At 36.0% G+C, this 24,715-nt stretch overlaps 1 protein-coding gene across 14 annotated transcripts in view; it reads right to left on the bottom strand.

Annotated features, from left to right (window-relative positions):
* R3HDM1 (R3H domain containing 1) overlaps positions 1–24,715 on the bottom strand; it is a 64,777-nt gene that overhangs the window by 12,927 nt on the left and 27,135 nt on the right. For 5 of the 14 annotated variants that reach the window (XM_031554267.1, XM_019617326.2, XM_010714027.3 and 2 more), the window contains 16 exons: positions 22,654–22,695; positions 22,112–22,201; positions 18,730–18,844; positions 16,862–16,940; positions 15,231–15,290; positions 15,003–15,143; positions 12,474–12,582; positions 12,283–12,378; positions 10,820–10,857; positions 10,687–10,737; positions 10,322–10,548; positions 7,593–7,847; positions 5,279–5,433; positions 4,232–4,333; positions 1,459–1,719; positions 777–897 (listed from right to left, as the gene is read on the bottom strand). In XM_031554267.1, the coding sequence (XP_031410127.1) occupies positions 777–897; positions 1,459–1,719; positions 4,232–4,333; positions 5,279–5,433; positions 7,593–7,847; positions 10,322–10,548; positions 10,687–10,737; positions 10,820–10,857; positions 12,283–12,378; positions 12,474–12,582; positions 15,003–15,143; positions 15,231–15,290; positions 16,862–16,940; positions 18,730–18,844; positions 22,112–22,201; positions 22,654–22,695 (1,942 nt within the window). The remainder of the gene's footprint in view (positions 1–776; positions 898–1,458; positions 1,720–4,231; positions 4,334–5,278; positions 5,434–7,592; positions 7,848–10,321; positions 10,549–10,686; positions 10,738–10,819; positions 10,858–12,282; positions 12,379–12,473; positions 12,583–15,002; positions 15,144–15,230; positions 15,291–16,861; positions 16,941–18,729; positions 18,845–22,111; positions 22,202–22,653; positions 22,696–24,715) is intronic. The other 9 variants (XM_010714028.3, XM_031554266.1, XM_031554264.1 and 6 more) reach the window with 7 other exon arrangements.

The raw sequence follows: 24,715 nt of genomic DNA, 5'->3' as shown, positions 1-24,715 counted from the left end.
CCATCCCATAATGTTAAACCAAACGTGGTTTCAGTTGCCATGCTCTCAGAAGCTGTCATCTTTTATCCACATTTGTTTGGAAAATAATTTCATAGTTAGTAAGCACTTTATAAAATGAATAAATCCCTGTACAACATGATCTGCTCACTCTTGTTCTTGACCAGATATAGACTCACAGAACATCTGGAACTGGAAAGGACCCAGCCTGAGGGACTCACTGCTGCACTAGCCAACCAGCATGTTGCCTTTCACCTCAAACATAGCCACCACTACTGAGCCCCAACCATTTCAGATGTAGCTTTAGGTCTTATTACATATACCGGTCAATATCCAGATATCGTTAGTCGATGGCCAGAAAAATGATTTATTCCATACTGTGTTAAACCGCAATTTAAACAATAAAAGTATCTTTTGTTTGGAACTTTCAGCAGTTAAGACACATCTCTCTGATTTTACATCATTTCAAATTATTAATTCATCTTATTTTACAAGCAACTGATTTTTAGTAACTAAATTACCACTATTTTGCTTTGTCTTATAAATTACTCAGTTTTAGACTAAAAAATTATCCTGTAACTTAACAGCATGGGCCACTCGCAGTAATGGCTCGGATCTCAAGTTTCAAGAACAACTGACTCAAATTGGTCTGCTTCAGTTGTGCACTGTATCCAATATGTGAATTTTTACTTGAAATCATAAGGCAAAATAAATTTTAAAAGCAGAGGACAAAATGTATGCAGGGTATTCTAATGAAATGCTGAGTAACTTCAACAAACCTGTCTGCTGTCCAGGCTGTGCCAATGGTTGGTTTTGCTGTGTGTTGTAATGGACAGAAACAGGTCGATATTGTTGACTGGAGTGTGGATACTGACTGGGGGTACAATAACAGGCTGGCATCTAGAGACAAACAACAGTTAAAGAGTTTCAGTACCTGCAAGTTTATAGAAGGCAGACACATGAAGAGAAAAAGAATGACAGGGTAAAAGAAAGATGCAAAACTTCACTGATGCTTTAGCAACTTTTTTCCATATAAAGTCTCTCTTTAATGGCTGATTTCGTGGACTTCCACTGTAGAAAGGAAAATCCCACAGTACTACATTCCCCTGTGTAGGCGCTGATTTCATGAACTGCTTTTAGCAGGCTTTGGTGACTATGCATGCCATTTCAGCCAATGCCAGAAGAAAGCAACCCCGTTACTTTTAAAATGCAGCACCATTGGTGAAACCATGGAGAAGGATGGAGGGAAGCTGATTTAGTATCTCAGGACCAATTTCCACTTGACGTTTTAAAATATTTCTACCAATAACAAAGTGTATGTTTTTGGTGTTTTTTTTTTTAATTTGTATTTTTAAACCAGCTACACATAAATAGGCAGACTTTACAGAAAGCTCACTGAAGAAACAGCACGATTAGTTTCTAAACACAGCTTTCAGTAGAATGGAAACAAAGCCCTTGTACCTGTGGCACAGGTTGCTGCATATATCCCTGCTGTGGAAGGACCTGCTGGCTGACAGGGTGGCTGGATGGAGAGTAGCCTGGAGCAGAAACCGGCTGGCCAGAAGGTGGTGGAGGTGGGGCGGCTGCAATGATATAACCGGACTGCTGCGGGGGCTGCAGGACAACAGTGGACTGGAACATAGTGGTGTGAGGTTCAGCTGGATCAGCAGGTGGCTGACGGGCAAGACTCATATGGCTAAACTGTGATCCTAGGTTGTCTTGCTGTAATAAATTAAAAAAAAAAAGTTACATTTAGAAATACTCAAAGAAAAAAAAGTAGGCAAATATCTTAAACAAAAGGTTTCAGATAGGAATGTCTTAAGTTACTGCACAATAGCAACATCAGCCAACGAAGAACAGGAAAGAACATGATGAGAACACAGTAGTGAACTGTCTTCAGTGCTGACAGTGGGAAAGTACATCCACATTCAGAGACTCCACTCACTTGAAATACTTGAATTTTTTGGATTACATCTGCCTCTATCTACTTAACTGCAAGAATTCAATTGTCAAAAATACATTCTTCTGATTGGACTTCAAATTCTGCATGAAAACACAGAACCCCAGCTAAAACAGCAAAAGGCTGTATTGACGAAACAACTTTTGGTTTTAAGAGCTTAAGTTAATGAGGCTTTAATCCTGGATAACAAGGTACATTTGTCAAACTTGGTGTTGTACTATGCACTCAATTTCATGCTATATGATTAATCCTCGCAACAGCTGCAAAAACATTCTAGAAATTACTTATCTCTGTTTTATTTACATCTGAAACCATGGTACTGATGGCACTGGACACTGCACAAGTCTTGTGACATTTGAAAACTTCTACTACTGTAACTAAGCTAAGCACTTGTTCTTTACAAGAAATCCAACATCAAACAAATTACCAGCACCTCAGAAATTAGAAGTTACCAATAGTATTGTCTTGGTTAGTAAACATGAAATTTCACATTTCAAAAAGCAGTCTCTCTAACTGTGGAAAAAACTCTCAAAAACTTTAGAAGCACCTGATCCTCTCTCACATCATCCTGAAGACAAGAGGTAATCAAGAAAGACTAAGTTCAATTTCTGTCTTTTACAGATCATCTATATTCATATTTTATGATGACATTTTACACTTTTAGCCTTGGAATTATTCATCTGATACATGAATTTGCACGTGAAACGTTATTTGGAATACTTCTGAATTTAGAAGATCTCTGTTTTAATTCTATCAACAATTTACATTTCCCTATGGCACTTCTGGAATGAGGCCTATTAACACAACCACAATGCTTTTCTGCATTGAACTTTACATACTGCTTCTCTCAATATCCAGGTTAGAAAGGATACTGATATTTAATTATGACATAATATTAACTCCCAAAATGTCTAAAGGACAAAAACCAGCAACACGCAATTGTATTATACTATCAATACAAGTAAATCATCATCTGGTCAGTTATTCCTACAGTGACACATACAGTTACAAATGATGAACTACTGAAACATGGATAAACCCTACCTTCCTGCTACTAACTATGGGTGATAATTCATTGAGGTTATGAACCAGAGTCAGTTAATCCTTTTCACTATGTTACATAAGTTGCCATCAATAGAAACACATTTTTGAAACTGACAGCACAATTAGTATTCAAACTCACTTCCTGAATATGAAATGGCTTGAAACCATCATAAACCTGGAAGGAGTTTCATTCTTCTTTTAGCAAGCATATGCTTAAACAATTATTGTACATTATAGCACAAAACTAGCTCCTGAACGAGCTGCTGCTGGAAGCAATGCATCACATGGGTTAAATAACCATTCTCATTTAATTAACTGAGAAGTTATACACAGTGCAGTTTACATGTGCTCAAACTCTAAAATAACATGAGAAACAATGTCGCTGAAAAGAAAGCACCCCTAGTGAAGTGCAATTCCTTTTAGAATTGTACACCTGAAGTACAGGTAATGGTTATAATATCATTTTAATTAAATGAAGGTTACTGAATTCAGATTAATGAGCATCTGTTGTCATATGACATGATTTATGTTGCAAGCAGTTGCAAAATACAAACTTCAAATTCATCATAAAATAGCTATTGTACAACACGTAGAGCAGTTTGGGGAGTTGGAAAGCCTCAATTTTTGACCTGGGCCCTGGTTCACATTCTGCTTTGGATAATGTTTCTCCAGTAGGCTTCACTTTGGCTCAGCAATAAGACCCTTAAATAATATCCATTTTTACAAGAGACTAATGGATTTCATTTCCAGCTTCTATCTATTAAGAACAAGGGATGCTGGTGAACTGTTTAAGAGTTCTGGCAACGAGGCTTCAAAAAGTTACCTCAATAAAACCCAACACAGCTGACCCTTGGAAAGCAAGTAAGGGTCAGCAGAAGAAAGAGCAGACAGAAAGCAACAAGGATGGAAAGGATGGACAGAAAGACATTAGTCAAAAGACAAAAGGTATTGACTGGCCAACAAAACTTTGAAAAAGTTGTTTCTTAGTTAAGAAAAAATTATATATCATTATATACAGATATATAGAGTAGCCTTAAATGTATGCATTTCTCTTGAACTTGAAATTAACAGGGAACTATTTTCCACTACTCAGATGATATTTTACTGTGACTGAAAAGCTAGCCAGTCATTACACTGCTATCACACATCACTTACAAACAACCCAAGCAAAGGTCAGCTTCCACTAATGATTAACCCACGCAAAAAGGAAATGAACAGAAGATATAATACCACAGAATATTGCTGGGTAGAGGAGACTGGCAGGAGCGGGGGTGGATAAGAAACTGCAGAGTACTGAACAGGCTGGGAAGAAGGCTGTAGAGGTCGGATAGGCTGAAGAAATAACAGGTTTATAAACATGGTTAACATAAGAGAAGTGAAAACAGTTTTTTGTAACAGGACAAAAAAGCAACCGTGTTCCAGTTGTTACCAGAAAGGGAAGGGATAGGGTTTTTTTTCTTTTAATTAAGCTGAAAGACTGCATAGAATTAAAAGTAATTTTCAATATGACATTTGTTTTGTTACATATTATATTGACTACAAACTAAAACAGAAGATTGCTTTTGTTTAACATTTAATGTCTTTCAGAGAGAGATGTTTTGAAATTATAAAATAAGTAGACTTGCATTCTGAACAGAAGTTGTTTGAAAGCATCTGAAGACAGAATCAATCTATTAACAACCACAAATTAAAACACACTGCTTTTATTTATTCCCCAATACTGAAATACTTTATGTGCACTCTGGTTATTTAAAAACCTGTCTTTCAGCGTGTGCCACTGTAAGCAGGACAAACCTAAGTGCTACTACAGAGGCATTCACACCTAGCAGTTCTACGCAACCTCTTTGGTGCCAGCAGTACAACCTGACAGTACAGCCCAAGAATTTCTGACTGAAAAGTAAGCTTCATGAGAAAATACTTCAATTGGACTAACTATCTACCTTGCTGACCACGTGACAGGGGTTTGTGTGTGGGTGTGAGTACATGTGTCACAGGATGAAGACAGAACCCTTTTTTCTTTTTTCTATAATCTTGATACCATATCATTTTCAGTACATCATTTTCTGTATTTTTAAGAAAAGACTGTCTACCCTGTTCAGTTACTAGGAAGACTGACAGTTCTGAGAACTATGGGGAAAAATTCCATATACTCGTATCTGTGCAGCTATGCCTGCTTCTATAGCATGTGTCAACAGAGCAAACATTCTAATCCCTTGTAAGGCAGCAGTATGGCAGTATCAACCATCAGTGCAAACAGCATATATTTGACATGTGCACCTGTGAGAGGATGTGATTAGCTGCTGGCTGTTGCTGAGGTGGTGGTGGAAGAGGTGGCTGTTGTGCAGGTCCAGGCACTTGGGTCCTAACAGGTTGCTGAGGCATAGGAGGATTGTACACAACTGGAGTGCCGTCTGGATTAAGGAATGGCTGACCTGAAAGGTTGAAAAAGAACAAACACAACCAGAGACAGACAGCTCTATTATCCAAGTTTGGAGAAAATTAAGACAAATATATTTACAGCAGACAAAATGAATTAGTAACATTTAGAAATAAAGTCATACTGTTTCATATCAAATTTATGCCAAATCCCCACAACTACATTTACAATGGCCATAACTAAAAGGGAGTCAACTGGCAAACTATATGCAGCTAAAACATGTAAATAAACGTTTAAGTTAGACAAAGAAACTCAGCACTGACTTAATGAACACATAAACATTTACCATACCCTGATAGTCCAGACAACTTATGTCTATTAAGTGAACTGAAAAAGGGCAGAAAAAGTAAAGGACAGCTCTACTAAAGCAGTACTATAAGGACCTTTTAAAAGGCAATTAAATGAGTAACTCCGATTGTTTTGAACATCAACTGAAACATAGGACAGAGTAAAGACAAATAGCTGTATAAAATAGACAAAACAGAAGCAGCAATTATACTCCCATAACTGCTAACAAGGTTGAAGTACTTCTATTCATAGATCAATCCCTTCAGCTTTCCAATGAAATAATGTAATACTATTCTCCTGTTTAACAATTTGCAACTTCAAAATTGAAGCACCCCATTAATGCCATTTAAAAAACAAACAAACAAACTTAAAAGTAAATTATAAATAAACAGTAACTTGTTTTGTTGTCTAGGTTGGGAAAAGAAAAAAAAACACAACAAAACCCAAAGAAACAGCAGATCAGCAAAGGCCCATATTTAAGTTAGAATCATAATTTGAGTTGTAACGAACATCAGTTATATAATTTTGTAGCTTTTCTGAGGTGAGCGCGAGTAAAAAACGCTTACAACACGAAAAGCCGTTTCACAATCTATTCTTTCTTTGCCCATTCCTGCTGCTATGTGGAAGTCTCACCAAAGCAACTGGGAAATGACCAACTGTACAGGAGGAACAAAGTGAATCTAATCACATGCAAAATGCTGACATAGACGTAAGTGAAATGAAGATGACTCAAAGACCACTACTTAAACTGTATCATGTTTCAGATGACACTATTTGCAAACTGATGGTAGCCTTCCAACGTCTGCAATTATCTGTTTTGTTTACAGCAATTCTAAAGATTTTAGTATGGTCATGCTATAAACTCGTAATATGAAAAACGAGCCAATATCCTTCATATTTACTGCAGAGCACAGAGCACACAAATGCCTACAAATGCTAGAAAGTTTTGCTTTCCTAGCAAAATTTCATCACAAATTACCACACTTGTGCTCAGCTGGCCAATGTCATAATGTAAGATTCACATGTAAGATGTGCAGTGGTCCCATTATGCCTAGAAGCTAAGTCAGTGCTATGTCCAGAACCTATACCTGAGATAGCAAACAACTCCTCCTCGAAATGCAATGGCTGCCTAGAAAAATTAGCTGCTACAGTCAGCTGTAACCAAATTCTATCAGGACCAGCATTAGCTTTTCTTTAGAGGGATTTAGTTAAGAGAAGCTTTAGGTGGCATGTCAATATGTAGATTCATTAATCAGATAATCAAGAACAGCAACTGATTTATATTAAAGTAAAAGAAAATTATTTAGCTATGTGAGAGAAATAATTTAATAAGTGATTACTTTAACAACATCAATCAGAAAAAATCAGTTTTACAAAAGTACATGCAATTGTATTCAAGTATAATTAAGTCTATCTAGAGGATGATGAGAAATGCATCCTGAAGAATTTCCTCATCTAAAAAGGAAACAAATCTGTATACTGAAAGTAAAATATAAATCTGTGTTGCATAGAAAAGGTAAAAATCAAATCTTCAGTGTTCCTTAACTTCCACAAACAAATAAAAGGTTGAATTTGTTGGTTTTTTTTTTTTAATCAGGCAAGAAGTTACACATCTCTGCATCTACATTATGAAGTTTCATGCTCCTACTTATTAAAAATAATAATATTGGTCAAATACACCAACATTGACTTAATTTTGTTTTAAACTAAACAGAGGTTTAAAACAGCATGCTTTTCAAATTACGTGTACTGAACAAACATAAACATCAAAAAATGACAGTACTGAAATTAACTCTTATGTAAACACTTGCACATTTTTGTCTGAGTTCTCAACTGTAACAAGAACACCCACGAGCAGATACCAACCTGTTTGAGGGTTGATCAGAATACTGCCAGGTGGAATGCCTGTCGCTTCCAAGGGAAGCAAAAAGAAGCTAGTGCTAGTAGGTGCCACTTGCCCATTTATGCCACCATCAAAGGAAAGAGAGTTACTAGTGCTGACAGTTGGATAGACGGCAGGCGTGCCATGAGAAGGCTGGCTTAGAGCTGGCACTGGAAGAGGCTGCTGGGTGTGAGAAAGAGAACCCGTGGATGACCCTACACTACTAGAAGACTCTGAACCTAGGAAAGGAGTAATGAGAAATTGTTTTTACCTAAAGACAAAAATATCATGCTCACTTATATATATTTTTTTATTATATATATATATACATATATATACACACACACACATACACACACACACTTTTAAATGCTTACCCTTAAAGCTAAGCATAAGCACATAATTGAACAGTGGCCTTGCCAATGAAATATTCATTCATCTCCCCTGGAATACCATTATAAGATTCTTTCAGTAAACCAAGGGTCAATTCAGCACTGCTTTGCACTTCAACCATCTCTAGATCTGATTTCTGGTCAGAAAACACATCTGTATACATGCACATGCACTACAGTACAGTTGTTTCACAGTTCTAATAACTGATTGCTCACACGCTCCAAAAAGATGCATGCATACATATTGATATACTCAAGGGTTTACATACACCAGTTGTGCACACACAGATGACAGCTATCATATACATGCAGGCCATTGGATAACTCAGATCCATTTAGCCAGACATCCCTTCAGATACACTACTTACATTACATGCTCTATAGACACAGTCTACATGCAAGGAACGACTACTTTTTGTGGCTATTACACGTCTGAGATCTGTCTCACCTGATGGACAAATTGCAGAATACTAAAATTCCCAACACACTCTTCCCAACCTCCCCTCTCCCCTGGCAATTTTAAGGCTGAAATAAAAAATGCAGCTAGAAGAAAAATGAGGTAATATGGTATTTTTAACCTGAATTAGTCTTATTTGAAGTTCAAGAAGAATACAAAATTGCTTAGAGAAAGCAATTATTTTACAATTGTGAATGGCTATAAACATTGCAAGGCAGTGGAGAACCAGACTCTGAGCTTTCTGAAAGCTAATGCATGCTGACAAGAGCAGTTTTCTAGAAGTCCAATATGAAATGGTCTATAGAATTGCAGTTTCCTAAAGACCTCTAGGCATGCTATCTAGCACACTTTTAATTAAGTCTTGCAGGACTTAGAGTATAGAAGTTTAAATGTAATAACTCTTATTAGCAGCTTTTATACAATCTAGAAGACCGGGGTAAAACATATTTACCATTGTCCTTACTGTCCTTCACACAACATTCTAATTGCAAGCTTTTCATTTGTTAGTATGAAAAATTAGTACAGCTGCAAGCATTTGCTGATGCTGTTAGCTTTTTTTTTCTATTGCTAAAGTGAAATACAAAGCTAAAATTTGTAAATTGTGCAAAATAATTTATGTCAGCTTCAGAAAACACTCCTGTTTTTACCAGTTACTTTGTTTAGATTTCTTAACAAAGGTAGCCACTTCTAGATTATGTAGAGAAATTAACCTGAAGTCATCATAGTTAAAGCCAGTTACCTCCTTAATCAAAAAATGAACTTTTTTTCTTTTGATTAATGTTTTTAAAAAAAGGTAGTACATGAATGTATATGATTTCACAGTTTCAAAATAAATGTAGAAATACTCTTGGAACATATATATTTTTATACACATAATGGAAAAAAGTCTATTTACTGCATTAAAGGTGTGGTAGTATATCTACAGTGTAGTATAAGTTTCGGAGAAAGTAAAAAAAAAATAAAAAATCACAAATTCTCCTTAGAAACAAGTGTTATAAATGACAGGAAGGCCAACTACAACACAGATAAGCAGTAACATTCTTCTTTTCTGATCTCTAACTTCGAAGTAGCACATCTGTAACCCACCTACCTACTTCAAGACTCAATTCTGCACAGCTAAGATTATCTCTTATATCAAATTTATTTACCATTTAGAATAGAAATATTTACTAAATTTCACTTTCGATTCACATAAGATTTATATTCTTATTTTCTGAGATTTTGTTCTGACATTAGTTACACATGAGCACACCTTTGAAACTCAAAGGCTTAAAAAAAAAAAAATCAGTATTCTTTTTCACAGAATTTCTGAAGCTTACAATTAAACAGTACACTTTGTTCCATTGTTCTGTTTTTTTCCAGCAATTTAAAATTAAGTAAACTTTTTAAGCATTTAAATCCTGGTAATAGTACTGATCAGAACAAACAATGATTTGTAGGCTTTTATGCTGTATTACGCTAGCAGGACAGCAGCTCAGATTCTTAAAACTGCACAAAGCAGCTCTGCTGTGATGAAGTTAGAGTTGAACTCCAAATACATTTTGATTTGGTATTAAGTACGTATGTTGATAAATACCCTCAAATTCTTTGTAGTTTTGTAATCTATTTATTTAAAACCACCCGTAATTAAGTTCTACTTCCTAAGTCAAAAGTCTTCATTTAATTTGTAACCTGAATTCTAGTTCTCCAAGGCACTTACACACTTAAGGCCTGGGTCAGCAGTCATTCTATGCACGCAGGACCCACTGAGATCAGAGGGAGCTGTATACACAGAACACCTACAAGACCAAGGCCTCTACTTAGCACACATCCACAATATGTGTCAAACATCAAACCAGCAAGTACTTCACAGATTTCATAATACCTGTCTCAGATAGCCTGCCTGTGCTTTTGCTGCTTCCAGAGCTATCTCCTCTTGTCAGAACTGAGATCCCACTGAAGCTGCTGGCCTTTGTTACAGCTGGCTTCAGGCTGCGGATGGAACTATCAGAGTCGGTGCTGCTCCAGGGACGGGGCTCGCAATACTTCAGCTCGTTCTCAGTACTGCTCTGATGGCTGTTGGCTGATCTCCCTGATGTTTCTTTATTGATTCTGCAAGTTATAAACTAAAATTTTAGCACAAGCATCAATTGCAAAATAAAGGAAAAGAAGAAAAGAAAGAGGTGAAACGCATGCAGAATACTTGGGGATATATATATATATATATATTTTAGAGAATGCATCAAATACCTAAATATCTGTCGTCTTTGTTGTGTACTATTAGTTTCTTCCTCCTGGATTCTGTTGGCATTTTAATAAGATAGCTTAATATTTATTAAGAAAATAGAAAAGTGAGACAGAATTGAAATGCAAATTTACTTACCTTTTATCGGTGAAATAATTCTCTTGGGAACACAGGGACTGAGCAGCAAAAAAAAAGCGTAGGAATAAGCATTAATGGCATCCAGAGCCCCTATTATGGCACAGTAACAAAACAAATTGCAATTTGAAGTACTTTCTGTTAGCTATGAACTTTGATAGCTTTCTTCATAGATAAAACTGCCCGAAAATGTAACCTCTTCGGTGAATAATTTCCATGTTATGGGAGGAGAAGAAGAGCCAGTATAAAAAGACCTATCTATAGAAGTTAAAGTTAACTTTAGAATAGGGCTGATCAATTCATTTATATCAGTATATTCTCTGAAGCTGCAATTCCTTGAATTAGGCCTTTCCTCCATGCAACATCCAGCTGATGTGACTGTGCAGGTCTGTTAGCAAGATCTCAGTTGCCTTGTCCTCTGCTTGAAAGTGTATAGTAATACCACTGGCTACTGCAATAACTGTACTGAATTCATCAGATATAGGCACACATACTGTAAAAAGCAAAAAAGGCTATAAACAACTTTAATTATATTGTCCTTAACAAGGACTTCTAACTTCTGGTACAAAGCTTTCTAAGGGTGTGATACATGGTATGCAAAAAGAAAAGGTTAAGACTCCATCCTCTTTGCTTGTAACTAGGGTGAAAAAAATGATTTTTAAAAAATATGGATACAGCAAATTAGCCTCTCAGAGCTCATTACACCTACAGAATATTACAAATGTGTGAGAGCTACAGATAAATGGCAGAAATGTTGGTTAAAGTAATCAACTTTACAAGACAACATTTACTTCTAACAATATTGAATGAAACAGAAACTCTACTTGCAAAAAATGCAAGGCTGAACAACAATTTACTAAGTGGCTCTATATGATGCTCTGGAATAAGCTAACGGATTTGTATGGCTCACATATTATCATTAACGCCACAAACCTATTAACTAAACCAGAGCTGCAGAATTTTCATCCCACTTAACTCCACTCAAGAGACCAGACTTCCAGATTTCTGACTCATTTTGCACATGTGGAAATTCAAATTCTTTTATTGCTACTGGTCATAAGATACATTTGAAATAAATAGGTTTTTCTCACCTGTGTCTAAGAGCAAACAAATGAAAATGATAATTATTGCTCTCAGTAACACTTGTAATGTCTGCAGTACGAAAAACAAACCTAAATTTCATTAAGAGGCAAAATAATGCATTGAAGGCAGTAATGCTAAAGAATATATGAAAATGTTCTTGATGTTACTATGGGCTTCATGCAGTAACGATGAGAGAAAAATCAATAACTTCCCAGAAACTTCAGTATCATTTAAAAATTGACTTCAAGCCACACTAATGATGATCAGTAACGCTCAGTACTCTTGATATAGAAAGCTTCCTGCAAAGAAACATCTTTTAACAAGCACACACATGTACGTGAAGTGTTCACACAAAAGACAGCATGCTTTCCTTTGATACGTACGTCTTGTGCAAATATTCTTTCTCTAGCTCTCTGATACTCTTCTTCGCGTTCTTCTATGGATTTACTTCTTCTGTCATCTTTTAATCGTATCCTCATCTAAATTAAGTGATAAAGTGTCAACTTACACATGAAAGTAGTACAGATACATCGTCCAATACAACAAACAGAACTGGAAAGTAATATTTATTCACCTGGTTGTCATCTTTGTCTAAACTAGAGTTATCTCTTTTAAGGATGTACCGCTTCTGAAAGTCATCACTCTTCTCATCCTTTATATGCTCACAAAACTTTTGGTCAGGTCTACAAAAAGTTGTTAAAAAGAAAAATTTATGGACTTGTAAAAATACACTATACATGGTGGAACCAACTGAAATGTGGACAATATATTTAATAGTCTAACATAAGTGACGTGTACAATATATTTAATAGTCTAACAGATATGACAGATTGTGGTTGTCTGGGCAATGGGAAAAATACCAAAAACGTGTACTGTTGTGTACACCTGACAGCTCCTGTTCCTGATGCATGACAAACCTGCTTTCAAAATCGCTTCCTCCTTCAAAGCATTTGCTTCGGTTTCCAACTAAGGTGGGAAACAACCACATGCCCTTGGGGAACCAGAAATGCTCTTGGATCCAGACTGGTGCCATGCAGTGGGTATTGGGCATGCACGGAAGTGAAGATAGGTGCTTTCTGCTAGAGCTGTAATATACCTCAGAATTCATTTTAAGGGAAAATGGATGATAAGGGGATATATAGAGAGGAGAAAGCATTGACACTTAAAAGCTTCTAAAATATAATTAAGTAGAAATAAACAAGAGAAGAAAAGTGACACAACAGTGCAGGCAAGCAAGAGCTTCATGAGATCAAAGTGAGAGGAAGAAGCAATATATATTCTTTTGGTTCTTTATCTACCTTGTGAAAGGAAGTGAAATATTTGGCAAACTTTTTTTTTTTGTTTTTTAAATAAAAAATGGATACCAACTACCTAGACAATGAAGCTGCTACTACTACAGTAAGATTTTCTCAGACAATCAAGAAGAATTTGCCTATTGAAAGAAAAAATGTATATGTACTCTTCTCTGTATCTTTACTTGTTACTCAGGGCATTTATATAAAATCAGGAGATCTTTTTCTGTAAAACAGTCAAGCCTAACTGTTAGTTACTGGATGCCCAAATATAATTAGCAGGCATTTCAGAGAACCTTTAGACTGTCTTACCTCTTTCTTTTTAAGGTCCCTGAATTTACTGCCCTGCAATCACCAACTTCCCACTCCACTGAGACGTCCCAGTATGCACTGGGTTGTTGATGTCAGTAACATCACTGATCGGCGCTGGAGCCGGGAATCTGCCTATGAGGAAAAGTAAGTTTGGTTTTATTCAACATGGAGCAGATCTCCAAGGTTTTCTTTCTAAATTCTTATTTTATATCTGAAGTGATTTAAAATAAGAATACTGAAAACATTAAGACTCTTCCTGTCTGCAGGTTGGATGAAATGCCTGCTAATTAGTAACTATGCCTACATGGGGCTTCCAGAGGCCAAGTTAAAAAAAAAAAAAGGCAACAAATTAAAAAATAACAACAAGAAATCATATTTTAAAAGTTCTTATTCCATGTGTGAATTATCAGTCTAGGCATGCCAGTAGATGCAAAGACAATAGATTTGAAATGTATGCCTTTGTAATTAATTTCTGATAGAGTATGTAGAGCCAAATCAAAAACAAATACAAAAAGACTTAAGTTTATCTAACATATATTTAGGCCCTATATAATTTTCTAATAAATTCTGAGAGGGAAACTATCTGCTAAAGTAAAATTTCCGTATGGTACGTTGTTTCAGTTCTGCTGACTCTTAGATTAGGATGGATAATAAGATTTTATTCCTTCAAAGCTGCAGAGAGTCTTCTATGATGAGGATGCAGGAGCTGTAAACTCCTATTTTCATGCTCATATCAGTGTACTTCAAGAAAAAAAGTGTCATGCAAATTTATTAAGTTAAAACTAGAAAGTAGGTACACAAAACTTAAATATAGTCAACACATTAGCCCTTCATCTTTCTGTGGTGGCAGAAGGAGGAGACAGAGCAAGTGCAGAATACAGAATAGCTGAGTCCTGAGAACAGAAGCATCAACTACACATGGAATTTGGTGATGCTCTGATTCCAATGCTAGCATTTTGTAAGTTTTCTCCAAGAACTCCCCAGCCATCACAATAAAGTAGCATGCAGAGTTGTTAACCTGGTTGACACTTCCACTGTTTGCCTTCCTTGTTACGTTTACTTTGCGAGGTTGTGAGATTTGCAGGCCGCGTTATTCCAACAACAGATTTCAAAGCCTAAATTTTTGTAGTAGATTTTTATAGTACAAAAACCAAAGCTCAGTAAGTCTTTTCCCCTCTGTTCACCCTATCCAAACATGGCCTGTTCTAAGATAAGGACTGGTCCTGCTTTGATCCAAACAAAAGGAGGTACTTGAAGCTGGTATCAATCTTTAAACAGATAATAGTAGATGTAAGTTCATATTTTATGCAAACAAAATACTTTTTCACTGCTAAAGCTTGAAACATGCAACAGATCACATTATTATGTAACACTCAGAACACCTCTCCTTGCTGCATGCTACCTAATGAACAAACCCATATTGCTGCAGATGCAGCATCATTATAACTCAAGAGTTAAATATATGTACCATAAAGTTTTTCCAAGACTTTTACACTTACATTCTTGTATTGCTAGTTTTATTTACTATGACTGACTTCCCACTCTGGTCCACGTTGTGCTCTAATCCAAAGTAAGCAGCTACCCTGTGCAACAGCATTCTATGATAAGATGTCATTGGGGGAAACTTTTTTCTTGGAGCTCTGGAAGAAAGGAATGGTAGCTATATTAAATAAACAGGAACAGTCTTGTATTTTTTTTTTTTTTCCTTACAAGAGTACAGTACTTACTCATTATTACCAATGAAATCTAAAATTTCCTGTTCTAATTTCAGCAGCATCATTCTGTCCCTGAAAATAAAAACACAGCAACTCATATATGAGACACTCCAATAACTCCAACTGTATTCATCTTAAGAATACACAGATAGTATCTATGATCAAGGAATTATGGAAGACTATAAACAGGATCATCAGGTGTCTAATACAATATTTATTTATTTCTAGGAGAAAGTACTTATTTTCCACTAAGCTGTATTTTATTGAATCCACACTGTTCTCATCTCAGAAATCACAGTACAAAGAGCCTGCAAGTAATTTCTTCCTGGTACTATCAATAGAAAGTCAGTCATCAAGAAGGCTCAAAAAGGAAAAGTGACTAGGTTTGTTCTTGTTGGTCAGCATGGATAGCAAGATTTGCAGAGGCCTCAATTGCCCCCTGAATTGTGAATCACAGGATCACAGAGAAACAGATTGAGTAGGTGCTGGTAACAGAAGGCATTCCTGCAACATACTTACAACTGAGCAGTTACAACCTGACACACACTGCAATGTGATGTTAAGAGAATACAAAAAACTAAAACTCAAGATGATTGAAATGAGTATCAGCTGAAACACCATAAAATAATCTTAAAAATGCATATGCCAATTTCAATATCTCATTACCATATAATGAAACTGTCAAAAGGTCATTGTTTGCACACATCAGTTATTATGATAACAGGTAAACCCCCACCAAGCCTTTGCCTATAAGCTTGTTTTCACTAGGATGATTTATGACTTCCAGTAGGGCTGAAGTAAGAGACTAATACAGGCCTATGCATTCTAATTTTTCTGATGTCTTCTGTATAGGACAAAACGCGTTGGTCCATTACAATAATCTTTTCTTTTTTGTTCCCTCCCTGACTCCTCCAATAAAATGGAATATCCATACGTTGTCACATTGTAAATCACAACTATAATCTAAGCAACTAACAAATAACAGGAATATCTTTCACAAGAGCAGCACAATTCCACTAAGCTCATTTCTTGCCTTGTATGTTACGCCACAGATCGAGTATTAAACTGTTGAGGGAAAGAACAAACCAGATGGACAGCGTACTGCCAATTTCAAAGCAACAGAAACATTTCAACTTTTCCTAACAAATGATAGACTTGGATAAGGTCAGATTTGGTTTCTGATGTGTAGATTGAAGATACATGTTCCTGTGATTTATATATTACATACTAAAATAAGCTGTCTATACATTCAGTACAAGGCACGTTAAAGTGAAAGAACGCAATCTGGTATCTAACAAGAAGATGCTGAGTACAAATTTTAAAGAGTATTAGAGTCTCTTCAGATAGAGCTGCACACAGACAGAACTTATTTGCTCATTAAACAGGAAAAGCATTTATAACAGGTCAGGATCCTGAACCTGTGTTTATATAACACACAAACTATAGTGGATTGGTTTTCAGATAGTCTTCACAACAAAATCTCATCAAATAATTGATGTAATGGTAAACATTTAAGAGGAAGAAAATAAAATAACAATAATAATAATATTAATAATAATGAAAACCAAAACAAACAAACACCAACAAAACATGGTGCTATAGCAAAGACAGAAAAACTGCAAGTTGATTTTGCTGATGCTTACCTGGGATTGTTTTTTAATGTATTTACTAAAAATTCATGAAGATCTATACCAGTGGAATCTGTGTACTCTTGGCTGGAATCTAGAGGTAGGATGGAAGAGAGCAGAATTACATTTTGAAAAAAAAAAAAACCCAAAAAACAAAAACCACCAAACATATCTTTTTCCTAATTATTGATGAACATTGTCTTTATGGATCAATACTGTTTAACTAGTAGACACGCTGCAACATTTGCAATTTCCAGAGAAAAAGTTTGAAGAAAAAAAGCTGAAAAACCCTGTCTCTCTTAATTCTCCAATTCAAGCACAACACAAGAGGCAAAAGCTTCAGTAACACTGTCAGTCTTATTAACAAATTCCTTACATTTTGAAGGAGTATTTTATCATTTTCAGTCATCTCATTTCCATCCACCCTCCAAGTTTTCTCCAACATACTACACTGCACTGCTGTATACACTTTCATGGACCAGTAGCTGATATACCAAAAAACTGGATGTTGCCCAAAGAAATACTGTAATTCAGTAACAGTTTAGCCTTCACTATTGTTATTCTGTAGTATTAAGAACCTTCATTTTATTGGTCTTGCTTTCCACAACGTCATGTTCAGGAATTCTGCCACAGCCTTCTGTCTTGTTCTGGTTTCAGAGTAAGAATAAAATATTTCCTAATAATAATTTGTGTCACTGAAATACTTGAACAACAAACCTTCCCTTTCACCAGCACATTCCACAGTTACAGATCTCAGAATTATCAGCTACAGATGGGTTAATAATTTTGGAATTACACTTCTTTCAAGAACTATGTAAGTGTCAGCCTATGCCCAAGGTAGGCACAGCTCAAACTTAGGTGCCTCAGACCTTGATGTTTTAAGTCTTTTTGTGCTGAGTATGGAGCACAGTCCTGGCAAATTAGCTTCTACTAGCAACAAGGGAGGGGACTACTGCACTAAGGAGCACAAAATTCATTGGATACAGAATATAAGCAGGCTTTTTTGTTTGTTTGTTTGTTTGTTTCAAGGAAGCAACAGCACAATTTTTTTTGTTTTAATTTTTAGAAGGTGGGCACGCACTACAGAGGTTGAGCAAGATAGCTCTAACAACACATTTGTTTCTTGAGGCACCATTTTGAAGACTGACATTTATAAATGCAGCCAAGTTCTGCATCCTGGCACTTTTTGTTTCATGAATGCCTGGTTACCAGCTGGGATAAGATGTACAGAAACGTCACATGAAGAAGGCCTCATGGAATTGAGAAAGAGACAAGGCAGACAAGTGCTAGCAGTCTCATGAAAAGGATACTAGGTTTAAAGATATTTCCTACATATTGGTTGATACAAGATTACTAGACTTCTGTCTCCTTCATTTAAACCAAGAGCTGCTCAATGAATTTCCAACTTATATGCAATGAACATGGCAACAGATAACATGGACAGAGACAGTGATGATTAATTTCTGCAGTTCTGTTCCAAGTGGAATAGGCCTTCAATCCAGACTGCAAGAATATTAACATGCATGCATCATACTTGTCATTCTAACTTATCAAGTTCAATCCTTACTCCAAAGGATTTTTATAATCTAGATGCTACCAAAAGTATGTGTGTGAATGACCATATAGTCAGGTGAACAAGAAACAATGAAATATTAATCATTAACATGTCCAAAAATCCCTTATGGTTCATGCAAACAGAGCGTTCTTAGATAGTGGAACTCTGAAGAAACGAACTTTCAGTCATAAGAAAGCAATGTCATTTTTTACATTTAAAAAACACTTCCATGAGACTTTTCCCATCAAAAAGTTAGACAAGATCATTAATAAATTCTGAAAACAGTGATTAAAAATGCAAATTAAAAGCAGAATGACAGATAGCAAACCTCTTGATAACATTTTTCTGTGCAATTTATCACTGGACTTCTCCTTTTCCGTTTCATCTTTTGCAGGCTTTTCTTCTTTTTCACAACACTGTGACAACTGGATTTGAATTTTCTCCTGTCAAAAGTAAAAGTCAGTCATCATGAAAATTATTTCAAACAATATATACCTGTGGCAGAACTTTCTGCACTATGTCACCTGCAAAAATGAAGTAGTAACAAGGAAAGTAACTGTCTTCACTTTCTTTCCGATCACACATATACTCTAGCCAAACAAAATGAAATTACTTACTAGCAAATCAAAAACTATTGATAAGACATAGAAAGTAATATATATTTTAGAATTTTCACATATTTCCTGGCTCTGAATGCTATTTCAAAGTGAATCTAAAGTATCTTGAGACAAAGAAAATATTCCAGTTTTCAGACAAATTTTATATACCATGTTTCTATGCAATGTGTGCATCGTCTACATTTCCCCCTCCATTACAGAATAAAACAAATGCTTCAATCTCTAAGACAGACCAGCATTACCAGATTCACACACAAAGATGAAATATTTAGAATAGAAAATACCCAGGCTGAATTTGCAAACCTTATTGCAATCAAGGCTTTGATTCCTTTTGTGTATTTTGACAAAGTAGCTTTGTGTGCAGGCATCTCAGAAACCCCTGTTTCTATACAATATAGGGGAACTATCATGAAACCTGTTTCCCAGATAAAGCAAAACAGAGCTTTCCTTTTGTGACATAACAGTTCCCTAACTATTGGACAAATAACATCTTGTTCTTTGTGCCTCTTCTTGTCTTTAACTAAACTACTAATGAAGGACTATCATGTCTCAGACAGCAAAAACACAGTAAGATGAGAGAAATGGAGACAAATTCTTTATTGGAGTGGTCCCAAGAGGTGGACCACCGATCCTGACCTGTAATGGCACTTCCCCATTCCTTTTACTTGGAAGCTTCTCAAACATCTGTTTTGCTTCCCCAGAGACAACTGAGTTTATGCTGTCACCCATCCCATTGTAGAAGATCTGATTCTTCCCAACCCAGCTCACAGAGCTGCCCCACAACTATTTGCCTACCACTCTTCTATCCTGCAAGGATAGTCAGGAATTACCAAGGCTAAAGACTATTTCACTGTAATCATTTTTATGCTCCTTTCTGCAACAAGAGCTAAAAAAGGAGAGCTGTCTGAACAGCCACTTCTACTGCCACCAATTCTACTTCAAAGTGTGACAACAAACTGTGTTCCAAAGGGCATTTTCTTATGATTTCATGCTTTAAAACCTGTAGCACCTAATTAAGCATGACCTACTTCATGGGAAAGCCACTGAAAAATATTTTAGCTTCTGTTCCTTAGAATTTTCGTTTAATCCCACTATAGTGATAGCTGGTCTCTGTCAATATACTGATTTCACAGACTCTTTGTTGTAAAGCAAATGACTTTCCAATCTCCAATCCTCACTGTAGCAGCATGAATTATCAGCAAATTTTGACTTAAAAAACAAACAAACAAAAAAAACAACCCCAAATCAAACCCATCAAAACCTGAAAAATTTCTGCAGCTTAATACACTTGAATAAAGAGATAAGAGTCAAGAAGCATTTCAGAGCAGTTACTCAAAAGGATCTATATTCTGGGTTCTCAACTTTCACCAGCACTCTCTAAAATCAGCTATGATCTGAATTTACACAAGTCAGTTGAAACCATCACTACAGGCTGTTTGTTGATTGTCACCTTTTGTTTTCATTTTTCCCACTTTGGGTTGTTTCATTTTGTTACAGAAGTTCAATCTCTTAAAGTTCAATTTGCTCGTTACCCACATCAATATCATGGACACAAAACCAGCTTTTCCTTATTAAGGGCTGAAATTAATCATTCTGAGCTAGTATTTGTACTTCATATATCAGTGCACAGAATCAGAACAACCCCAGCAGCTAAACTTAGACAAAGGATGGCAAAAGAATAAAGAATCAGTGTATTACAAAGGTAAAATAAGCTGCATATATTGCAAAGTGCTAAGGAGAGATTCCCACAAGACACTGCAATAAATGTCACCTGCAGAGAATGCTTACTATGAGAGTCTGTGATTTTAAAGCATTAAATATAGGGTGTCATATAGTGCAAGAGTTCTAAAAAAATCCTGATGACTTACATTTGGAATATGCTGTGGATGAACAGCTCATCAAATGAGGATTCTCTCCTCTTGGAATAAGATGCAGTGACACAGCTAAGCCCTACTGCTTCAACCCTGATCTGATCTCCTAGTCAGTGTTGGTAGCCTTACAGGAAACATTACAGGATTATAAATCACAGTACATGGCATCAATTTTTCTGTTGTCTTTCTATCTCTTACTCCACATGCTGTACTGCTGTTCCTAAGAATTGGATTTTTTATTAGATTAGCTGGCCCGGTTTCAAAATTTCTCCAGTAAACTCTTCAAGTACATTATGGAAGGACTGGGAAAAACACTCTTTTCTCAGTTCCAAGAACAAAACCTAGACAGAGACTTTGTGGCTCATTCTTATGATGTTTAATTAGTTTGAGTTCTCACATTCTTTCACTCTCCAAAACTGAAATGGATCTCCAACAGCAACAAATTCTCACCCGCTCCTACTGGTTCCCTTTGCTTGTTACAGAAAGTGAGACTTTTCACAGAAAGATACTTCAGAAGCTTTTCAAATAGCAGCAAAATAAGCCAATATGCTTTATGAGGAAGACATGAAGAATCATTTAACTTTTGTTAGGAGAGAAAACAAGAGCAGCACAAAAATCATTTCAGTGCCCATCTTCCATACCCAAACTAGAACTGGTAATAGTATTGCACTCTAAGGATATAGATAAAGTCAGAGAAGTTGGACTTTAAAGCATTTTATATATTTTGCCCAGTATTTAGGATTTTCTTTGAGTCTATATTAAGAAATTAGTCTTCAGCAATACCTCAGGCATGCGTTAAGAGAATCACCAGCAATTATTAATAACATGCATAAATTCACTCAAAACACCAGAATTTAAAACTGCTTAAATCATCTAAATATAAAGCTGTTAAGTTACGCTGCATATCAACCACACTGTTTTTCTAGTTGTCTTAATGAAGGCACACAGCATTAGCTACCACGCACACTGTAATGCCAGAAAGCTGAAAGAACTAACAAAGCCTCCCTCTTTGCATTCCCTGATACCAGTCACTGGAGTTCAGAAGATTCAGAAGCAGCAGATTCTTTACCAGATATCACCATCCCTATTAAAGCTGTACTGATTTTTTTTAATTAAATCTGGTATCTATATATTTAAAGAGCACCCAAAAGTACTTTTTTTTTTTTTTTGAATAGTAAGTTACTTCAAATTGTTTCAGAAACTTCAGTAATGCGACTTTTACCTGGAGGTCCTGTGATATTTCAGCTGTAGGAGGTGGTGGATATTCTTCACATACAGCAAGGCTCCGAACTAACTTTAACTTTGTGTTTGACTAAAGGAAAGTATGTAAAATTAAAAACTATGGCTTATCAAAGTTCTATAAAGACACCACAAGCTGTTATTTTTTCCATTCAAGTTACGTAAAACAAACTGGCTGAGAACAGTATTTTTAATATTTTGAATAAATTACTTCCTTTAGGAAGAAAATACCAAAGCAATCGCAGGTTTGAAGGCACTATCAAGCACAACAGAGCACATCTAATGGAAAGTAAATAAAATCTTTGGGAAAGTGTTTCTCTCCATAACAATAAAAAGCCACCAAAAATATAAAGGCAAACCACAAAAGCAGACAACTAGGCAAGACAAAAAAATCCAACAGAATAAAATAAAGCTTCATTGCCAGAAAAGAAAGGGCAAAACTAAAGGCACTGTTCACAACGTAACAAGGCTTCATATCAAGCACGGAGGGCTCCCTCAGCATGCCAGCACACAAGTCTACTGTACCTTCGACCTTTTTGCTGTCTGTCCAAAAGCCTGCACTGGCCGCTGAACGATAGGCACAACAGAAAAGGTTTTTATTAAACTTAATAGTAAAAGTCTGCATAACAGAGAAAGTTTTAACAGTTATTACTGATGTGATGGTCAAGACTATGAAAGCAACAGCAGGTGCTTTTGGCTGAAGACTGTATGCTTTTCCTTTTTCATTGTGCTTATTCTCAAGTTCCCTTTCTTCATTTATAACAGAAGATATTTATAAAAAAAAGATGTAAAAAAATAAATCTAACAAACAGTAAGCATTAATCTCACTCAGTAAGATCCATGTAATTAAAACTCCCTGTGATCTCCTGCATTTAAAATTCTCATGTCTCAATTTCCTTGGTAACATGAATATGTTTTGATAAAATTTCCTCCTATTCCTGAAACCCATCTGGAAAATGATGGTATGAAAGAAGAAAAGAAAAAAAGCCCTTACAATGCAATTAATATATGTTCTAATTATTATTTTATATTTTATAGATAATTAGAAGATTAAGAGCTATAAAGAACAACTTTAAAACGGGTTGCTGACCAAAAGCTTTGCTTTAGTTAAGTAGTTTACTATCCATGAACACTCTCTCTTCCGAGATTCCTTCTCTTATTAATGGTTTCTTTTAAAATAAGAACATTATCACCATTTTAGGACAGCATGCATCACTGAAATGTACATTCAAAACAAAGTGTTTGACAGGTTTTTAACCGCAGAGTTTGAACAAACTCCAGTGATAGCTGTGCAGGCACAGAGGCACTCACAGTGCTGTAACATAGTTTAAGTACTGGTTTCACTGTGGAACTCAAACAGATGAATATAAAAACCTTTAACAGAACTGGTTTCACTAAGAGTAAGCCTAATATTTGTATGTGAAAAATAACATCCCTTATACCGTTTCAGATTTTGTTTAATGGACAATATTCCCTTTTTTATGAAAGGCTATGTCACTTTCCTCAAGTATCAAGTGTCTTCTTTGCCCCAGCTTCAGTGAAGAGCAGAAGGGCTGCTCATTTAAATACTACTCATTTCATTGTGTAAAGGACTTTAAATAGCTGCACTGAAAGCAAACTGAACTGCTACCTCTCTTCTCTCTTTTTTCTTTCTTTGCTGAGATTTTGTCAACAGCAATTCAGCTTTTCCTATACCTTCAACGATAGAGACAGCCTTGTTGGTGTCTGAAAAACATTCTGTCCTTCTATCGGTTCTGCTAAAAGTATGCATAGTTTCCTGAAAGCTGGCACTTTGTGCCAAAGTTTGCATCATATCAAGCTACTGAGCTTTAAGAATGGGATGATTTCCCAACTTTTATCAATTAATCCCACACTAATTACCCTAGGTGAGTTCAAACATAAGGTACTGAGTGTAGTAAATGAAAGTATTTGAATACTTTGCTGCTTGGCTTCATGAGCATGTGACAATTTTTAGAGACCAATCCAGTAGCAGCCACACTGGGAAGAGCAGGGGATAGGGGGAGAGGGAGACCCTCTCACGCCTGAAATGGATCCAACCTCAGAGTTGCACATGAGATGAATATCATTCCACCCATCATATTAAGACCAGATATTTTTATGCCCTGTAAAATAATTATTTAACAGGCCTCAATTCCTTGCTTTCCTGTATAATTTCAAGAATATCAAAACCTGAAGTACAAGCCCCCACGTCCAGCCATAACTGTAAGGGATAAATGCCAGACTAGATTTGGCATGGCTGAATTGCATGGACAACTCATGTGAGAAAAGGTCTATGCTGCAAGGTCTCTGCCTGGAAACACAAAACCAAAAGTCCTGGGACATGAAGAGTAATTTCACTCATGCAGCTTTAAGATGATTGGACCCAGATCCTTACTTATACAAAACCCGAGCAGCGGAGAATAATCACATTTCCATTGGAGTTCCAGGACAGGAATATGTTATAGCTCTGTGAATTTTAATTCTGCTCCAATTCCTGTATTTGCTAAGTTTTGCTTCTATACTGCATCTTTATATTCTCATTTGTGAAAACCAAACAATTTTTAGCTGCTTTAGAGCTTTAGAGTAT

The sequence above is a fragment of the Meleagris gallopavo genome, chromosome 7 (assembly GCF_000146605.3).
Source record: "Meleagris gallopavo isolate NT-WF06-2002-E0010 breed Aviagen turkey brand Nicholas breeding stock chromosome 7, Turkey_5.1, whole genome shotgun sequence".
Lineage (NCBI taxonomy): Eukaryota > Metazoa > Chordata > Aves > Galliformes > Phasianidae > Meleagris > Meleagris gallopavo.
Note: the sequence above shows the minus strand (reverse complement) of the source record. Positions and strands in the feature narration are given on the sequence as shown.